Here is an 8,437-nt window from a genome sequence, read left to right on the forward strand (position 1 = left end):
CAATTGAGGATCTAGTTTTAATAATATTGATCGTCTCCTTTCAGTACAGAAAGCTTCATTAATGTTACCAAAAAGGCATATAGCCCTCTGTATCCAACCCCTAAGGGTGTTAGCATCGACCATAGTGCCAGAATTATAAGTATTCTCAGTAATTTCCATAATTTTTGTCAGGGGACCTAATAAATCTAAAAATTTGTCCTGGCAAATTTTGAAATTTCGGTCCATACCTTTTTTGGGATTTTTACCCGGTTTTTGAATATATCTTACTAGAATTGGATCTAGTTCGGGGGTTTGGGCAGCATTCAAGGGTAATGTGGGTCTTGGACACTCTGCTCTAAGTTTATTTCTATCTTTACTGTCCAAGCTTTTTCTTATCCAATAAGATATGAATTTCTCTATTTCGGGATTAGGCGTCCACTCCCCAGATCTGGAATGTACTATTTGGGAGGGGTCAAAAAAGGGAAGTCCTTGACCATCAATTATTAGAACTATCAAAATAAATGTCCACACCCTCATTATTTTCAGGTACATATGAGGGATCTTCAACATCCGACAATTCGGAGTAATCGTCTGCCATATCATTGAGAGATTGCCATAGCAGCAGATTTGACTAAAGATTCCTGCATAGCTGCCATAGCATTATTAACAGCAGGATGTACGGACCTAGAAACAGAGTGGTCCACTAATCATTGAATTTGGTCATTAGACATTGTTTCAGGGTTAGAAGCCTCCATCCTAATTAAGAATTAATTAATTCAGTCAGTGACCAAAAGAAACAATATATATATATTTGAAGTATAATAGAGTACTCTATATGTAGGTAAACAAGGCTATAACCAGTGAGAAGTGGCCCAATTTATAACATAATTAATTAATTAACCCCTTCCCGCAGAATGTCATATATAATCGCCGGGTTGTGCAGTGCGTTCGCGCATCCCGACGTTTATAAATGTCAGGGGACAACTTCTGCTTCACCCCCCAGGACCATCCATTGATGGTCCTGGTCAGCGATCACTGTGATTGGTCCCTGTGGACCAATCACAGTGATCTGGGGTGAAAGTTCAGATCCCCCGCACTGCCCGCCCCTGGAAGTCGGGCAGAACGGGGGACGATGGCTGCGGGGGCTCGCGGCATAGGTGGGGGAACAGGAGGGGAACGGCGGCCTTACCTGCAGCAGCGGCGGGACCGAGGAGCAGTGCGGGACCGGCCACGTGGACGAGCAGCGACAGGACCGGCAGGTGAGTATATGGTCCTCAGAAGCAGCAGTGAAGAACTTCACTGCTGCTTCTAGGAGTCTGAAAACTACAACTCCCAGCATGCCTAGACAGCCTTTGGCTGTCTGGGCATGCTGGGAGTTGTAGTTTTGCAACATCTGGAGGGCCCCAGTTTGGAGACCATTGTATAATGGTCTCCAATCTGTGCTCTTCCAGCTGTTGCAAAACTACAACTCCCAGCATGCACCGACTGTCCAGGCATGCTGGGAGTTTTAGTTCAGCAACATCTGGCCCTTCAGATGTTGCTGAACTACAACTCCCAGCATGCCCTTCAGCTGTCTGGGCATGCTGGGAGTTGTAGTTTTGCAACAACTGCAGACACACTGGTTGGGAAACATTGTCTGTTTCTAACTCAGTGTTTCCTAACCTGTGTGCCTCCAGCTGTTTCAAAACTATAACTCCCAGCATGCACTAACAGACCATGCATGCTGGGAGTTGTGGTTTTGCAACAGCTGGTGCACCCCCCCTGTGAATGTACAGGGTACATTCACATGGGCAAGGGTTTACAGTGGGTTTCTCGCTGCAAGTTTGAGATGCAGCAAATTTTGCGCTGGGAAACTCGCTGTAACCCCCCGCCCATGTGACTGTACCCTAAAAACACTACACTACACCAACACAAAATAAAATAAAAAGTTAAAAACACTACATATACACATACCCCTACACAGCCCCCCTCCCCCAATAAGAACGTCCGGTACACCACTGTTTCCAAAGCAGAGCCTCCAGCTGTTGAAAAACAACAACTCCCAGTATTGCCGGACAGCCGTTGACTGTCCACGCATGCGGGGAGTTTTGCAACAGCTGGAGGCACCCTGTTTGGGAATCACTGGCGTAGAATACCCCTATGTCCACCCCTATGCAAATCCCTAATTTAGGCCTCAAATGCACATGGCGCTCTCACTTTGGAGCCCTGTCGTATTTCAAGGCAACAGTTTAGGGTCACATACGGGGTATCCCGGTACTCGAGAGAAATTGCGTTACAAGGTTTGGGGGGTATTTTCTTCTTTAACCCTTCATGAAAAGGAAATGTTGGGGTCTACACCAGAATGTTAGTGTAAAAATTTAAAATTTTTTACACTAACATGCTGATGTTGCCCTATACTTTACATTTTCACAAGAGGTAAAAGGGAAAAAAGCCCCCCAAAATTTGTAACGCAATTTCTCGCGACTACGGAGATACCCCATATGTGGGCACAAAGTGCTCTGGGGGCGCACAACAAGGCCCAGAAGGGAGAGCGCACCATGTACATTTGAGGTGATTTGCACAGGGGTGGCTGATTGTTACAGCGGTTTTGACAAACGTAAAAAAAAAAAAAAAACACATGTGACCCCATTTCGGAAACGACACCCCTCACAGAATGTAATAAGGGGTGCAGTGAGAATTTACCCCCCACAGGTGTCTGACGGATCTTTGGAACAGTGGTCCGTGAAAATGAAAACTTGTACAGCCCACTGTTCCAAAGATCTGTCAGACACCAGTGGGGGGCAAATGCTCACTGTACCCCTTGTTACGTTCCTCAAGGGGTCTAGTTTCCAAAATGGTATGCCATGTGTGTTTTTTTTTGCTGTTCTGGCACCTTAGGGGCTTCCTAAATGCTACATGCTCCCCTAGCAAAATTTGCTCTCAAAAAGCCAAATATGACTCCTTCTCTTCTGAGCATTGTAGTTCGCCCATAGTGCACTTCAGGTCAACTTATGGGGTACCTCCATACTCAGAAGAGATGGGGTTACAAATTTTGGGGGATATTTTCTGCTATTAACCCTTGCAAAAATGTGAAATTTGGGGGGAAACTCACATTTTAGTGGAAATTTTTTTTTTTTTACATATGCAAAAGTCGTGAAACACCTGTGGGGTATTAAGGCTCACTTTATTCCTTGTTATGTTCCTCAAGGGGTCTAGTTTCCAAAACGGTATGTTATGTGATGGTTTTTTACTGTTCTGGCACCATAGGGGCTTCCTAAATGCAACATGCCCCCCAAAAACCATTTCAGAAAAACGTACTCTCCAAAATCCCCTTGTCACTCTTTCCCTTCTGAGCCCTCTACTGCGCCCGCCGAACACTTTACATAGACATATGAGGTATGTGCTTACTCGAGAGAAATTGGGCTACAAATATAAGTATACATTTTCTCCTTTTACCCCTTGTAAAAATTCAAAAATTGGGTCTACAAGAACATGCGAGTGTAAAAAATGAAGATTGTGAATTTTCTCCTTCACTTTGCTTCTATTCCTGTGAAACACCTAAAGGGTTAAAATGATGACTGAATGTCATTTTGAATACTTTGGGGGGTGCAGTTTTTATAATGGGGTCTTTTGTGGGGTATTTCTAATATGAAGACCCTTCAAATCCACTTCAAACCTGAACTGGTCCCTGAAAAATAGTGAGTTTGAAAATTTTGTGAAAAATTGGAAAATTGCTGCTGAACTTTGAAGCCCTCTGATGTCTTCCAAAAGTAAAAACTCATCAATTTTATGATGCAAACATAAAGTAGACATATTGTATATGTGAATAAAAAAAAAAAAATTATTTGTAATATCCATTTTCCTTACAAGCAGAGAGCTTCAAAGTTAGAAAAATGCAAAATTTTCAAATTTTTCATCAAATTGTAGGATTTTTCACAAGGAAAGGATGCAAGTTACCACAAAAATGTACCACCATGTTAAAGTAGAATATGTCACGAAAAAACAATCTCGGAATCAGAATGATAACTAAAAGCATCCCAGAGTTATTAATGCTTAAAGTGACAGTGGTCAGATGTGCAAAAAACGCTCTGGTCCTTAAGGCCAAAATGGGCTCCGTCCTGAAGGGGTTAACAATTAATATTATAGTCAGTGACTGTTAAAAGAATAGTAAATAATTCTCTATAAACTGTCCTGAAAAGGACAGTTAAATAGAAAGGAGTATATATATATAAATACACTGCAGGAGCGCTGGCTGGTCTGAGGAGACTGTGACTGTGAGCTGCTGTGAGGTGAAGACGCGTCTGACAGGAGAAAGGCGGGAGTGGTTTGAACTGATCACCACTTCAGACAAAATCTCGCGACACTACGTCGTGTCTGCAAGATTACGCTCGCATGAGGGAGAAAGGCTGTGTGTGTGAAGAGAGAAAACTGCGACCTAGCAGAGGGGTCGCCGGCGATAACAGAAGTTATAGATAAGAGGGAAAGATTAGGAATGGAACAGTAATGGTAATAAAAGGAGTGAATAGAAGATACGCAATGAAAGTATGGGTTAATGAATGATAATGGATTCCGTAATATAGGTGAAATGTAGCAAGGGGAAAATAGGAAATATACAATATAGGAAATATAGAAAAATAGATATTCACTATACACTGCAATAAGTATGGAAGAGAATGGATACTTATCTGAAGTGTAGCAGCAAAGAAAGAGGGTTAGTTGTGTCAGTGCAGGGTTTATATTATGTGGGCCGTATGCTCATTGGTTACTACTAGATACAGCATGCTAGGTTGTACTGACTACCGTATTTTTCTCCGTATAAGACGCACTTTTTCTTCCCCAAAACTGGGGGGAAAAAGTCGGTGCGTCTTATACGGCGAATACACCCCTATCGCGGCGGTCCCTGCGGCAATCAACGGCCGGGACCCGCGGCTAATACAGGACATCACCGATCGCGGTGATGCCCTGTATTAACCCTTCAGACGCGGCGATCAAAGCTGACCGCCGCGTCTGAAGGGAAAGTGACACTAACCCGGCTGTTCAGTCGGGCTGTTCAGCGATTTCACCGCGGCGGTCCTGAACAGCCCGACTGAATAGCCGGGTTAGTGCTTACAGGACACCGGGGGGGGGGGGGACCTTACCTTCCTCCTCGGTGTCTTCTCCGTTCAGGGATCCCCTGTATGGCCGGCGCTCTCCTTCCTCGTCATCACGTCGTCGCGTACGTGCGTCGGCGTGCGTAACGACGTGATGGCGGCGACGGAGAGCGAGGATACCCGGCCGGCAGCGGAGACGTTCCGGAGCGACGGGGACACGGCGACAGCGATGTAGCGACATCCAGGGCAGCGGTGACGGGTCCGGAGCGGCGGGGACACGTGAGTATTACCTCCTATGCAGTGGTCTTCAATCTGCAGACCTCCAGATGTTGCAAAACTACAACTCCCAGCATGCCCGGACAGCCAACGGCTGTCCGGGCATGCTGGGAGTTGTAGTTTTGCAACATCTGGAGGTCCGCAGGTTGAAGACCACTATTGGGTTCAAAATCTTTATTTTTTTAGATTTTGCCCCTAAAAATTGGGTGCGTCTTATACGCCGGTGCGTCCTATAGGACGAAAAATACGGTATGATTAACACCTGTACATTTGTGTACCTCAAAGTTTTTCTTGTTAACTATTGAAAAAAACGTTTTAATGTTGCTGCTATATTTCCCGCAGTAAAGAAAGAAATGCACTATAATGCGAAGCCGTCCTGTCTTGTCATAAAATCTAGTATTATTATACATTGCACCAACAGGTGTATAGTATATATTTACGGTGGAAATAAGTCAAATGGATTTTATATGAACATTGACCGCATCACTATCTCCTACTCCATTTGTAGGTAGGCCTGCTACGGTATATACCATCACGAGCCACTGTATAATCACATAGCTGTATATATATATATATATATATATATATATATACTTACCTATATATATACTTACCTATATATATATTTCTAGCACTTCGGCACTTTTAAGATCATCCCATTCATTAGTGATTACATATCACTCTACTACCTTTCTATTGAGGTATGCTCTTATCACTGTACCACTTTTAAAGATTTATATATATATTTATATTCATTTTTTATATGACTTATTTTATTAGGATATTTATCTACAGCGGAGACTATTTTTTGTATTGTGTTTTATTCCTCCACATCGCCTTGAAGAGAGGAAGAAGAACCCATCAAGCTCCTCCTGAACCGATGTAGAAGGGTCTGGTGTGCACCTGCAGAGAAGATGAAACTCAGCCCATCCACACTGAGCATGCCCAATAAGGACCTTCTGCAGAGGGATGTTGACTTTTTTACATGGTTTAGGTAATACACATCTTCTCCATCTCCTTCACTCTGGAGGCTCAGATTAATTTAAAACCTTGCCGAAAAAAGGCGTTGTTTTCGTTGGATAGCCGACTTCACGTCTTTATTTTTCAGACTGTAGACAATTGGATTTAGCATAGGGACTACGGCCGTGTTGAACAGAGATAAAAGTTTACTGGACTTGAAGGTGCCAATGGGAGTCAGATACTGGCAGACAAGACTAAAGTAATGAAGACCAACAACCGTGAGGTGGGAGGAACAGGTGTTGAAAGCTTTAGATCTCCCCCTAATGGACTGTATTCTCAAAATGGCAGAAATGATGAACACATAGGAGACGAAGGTGAGAAGAAATGGGGTGAAGGTTGAGAGTAGGACCCCCTCGGTGAATATCAGTAATTGTAAGATGGAGGTATCGCTACAGGTAAGGTCAATCAATGGCATAATGTCACAGAAGAAATGGTCAATGACGTGAGACGTGTAACAGGTGAACCCTACGAGAATAACCATGGAGGGTAATATCTGCAAAAAACTAAAGGCCCAACAGAAAGAGGCTAAAGCGGCGCAGACTCTATCGTTCATGACCACCATGTAATGCAATGGGTTACAGATGGCAACGTAACGGTCGTAGCTCATTGCTGTCAGTATTATCAACTCATTGCCAGAGAGCCACGAAAAAATCCACATCTGCACCATACACGCAGTAAAAGATATGGTGTCATTACCCGTTACAGACATAGAGAGAAACTTATGTAGGGTGACTGTGGTAGAAGATAAATCTACGATGGAAAGGTTACACAAGAAGAAGTACATGGGGGTGTGGAGCTCCGAGTCCGAGAAGACCAAGAGAAGAATGGTCAAGTGGCCGCCAAGTGTGATGAGGTAAATGAGAAGAACCAGGAAGAAGACCAGAACCTGAAACACGGAAACATCTGAAATTCCTTTAAGAATGAAGTAAAACGCAATTGTCTGATTTTTCTGATCCATAAAGAGGACAACATTTGGCTCCTGGTGGCTTCTCATTCATCGACAAGTCAAAGAACAAAGTCAAAAGATAATGATAAATAGTAACTCTGGGCTCTAAAATGTAATACAACAGAACAAAGTGCAGTAGACTTAGATTAGTATTTACCTAAGATATATATATAAAATGCAATTAATACTTATTTAATACAAATTGCTGAAACATTGACAGGTTCCATTAACGCAGCTCCACCAACTACACAGACCCTCCTGTTACATTTATACATAACATAGATAACAAGCTCTCAATGGACGGGGCCCCTGGTGACCAGTTATTTGTTAGATGGTTATTATTGGTATTCTTAATTTTGTATTCCCTTGGAATGCTTACTGATATAATTTAGTACTATGAAGCCTTCATTAGAAAAATAAGTATATATATATATATATATATATATATATATATATATATATATATATAAATATATAATACACCAAGTTTATATTTTTGAGTTGTTGAATTTAAAGGAGTACTCGGCTGCTCAGCGTTTGGAACAAACTGTTCCGAATGCTGGAGCCGGCATCGGGAGCTCATGACGTCACGCCCTGCCCCCTCAATGCAAGTCTATGGGAGGGGGCGTGACAGCCGTCACGCCCCCTACCATAGACTTTCATTGAGGGGGCGGGGCGTGACATCATGAGCGGGTGTGGCTATGATGTCACGAGCTCCAGGCGCCGGCTCCAGCGTTCGGAACAGTTTGTTCCTAATGCTGTGCAGCGGAGTACCCTTTTAATGATGTTCTATGTAATTTTAATATTAGAAGGAAAGGAGAAGTTTATTGGGGAAAACTGTACAATAGAAAGGAGGCTCTAGTGGCCTATTGGGCACCTCTAGCCTGGATACAAGATGAGATATGGTTGGGATACATGGAGGCATACCGGTTCCATATGTCATCTCTCGGCACAGATGTTACAGCTGGGCCCGTAGATTCTGTACACTTGTAGGTTGCCGAAGATAGCGCCATAAATGCTAGATTGGCAATCTGGTGACCAGGAAGTCAAGGAATTGCTACAATCTGGCAGAGACATTCCTGGGAAACCCTTTCTGGATGGAAGCCACTCGATCAGCTATTAGAGTTTGTGAGTACTTGTTATTCTC

At 43.3% G+C, this 8,437-nt stretch overlaps 1 protein-coding gene across 1 annotated transcript; it reads right to left on the reverse strand.

Annotated features, from left to right (window-relative positions):
• Positions 1–6,366: 6,366 nt before the first annotated feature.
• On the reverse strand, positions 6,367–7,302 carry LOC130292028 (olfactory receptor 6C1-like). Its single transcript, XM_056541461.1, has one exon. It carries the CDS (start codon positions 7,300–7,302, stop codon positions 6,367–6,369), a length of 936 nt encoding a protein of 311 aa, XP_056397436.1.
• Between the last annotated feature and the right edge of the window lie 1,135 nt (positions 7,303–8,437).

The sequence above is a fragment of the Hyla sarda genome, chromosome 9, assembly GCF_029499605.1.
Source record: "Hyla sarda isolate aHylSar1 chromosome 9, aHylSar1.hap1, whole genome shotgun sequence".
In the NCBI taxonomy this organism is placed as follows: Eukaryota; Metazoa; Chordata; class Amphibia; order Anura; family Hylidae; genus Hyla; species Hyla sarda.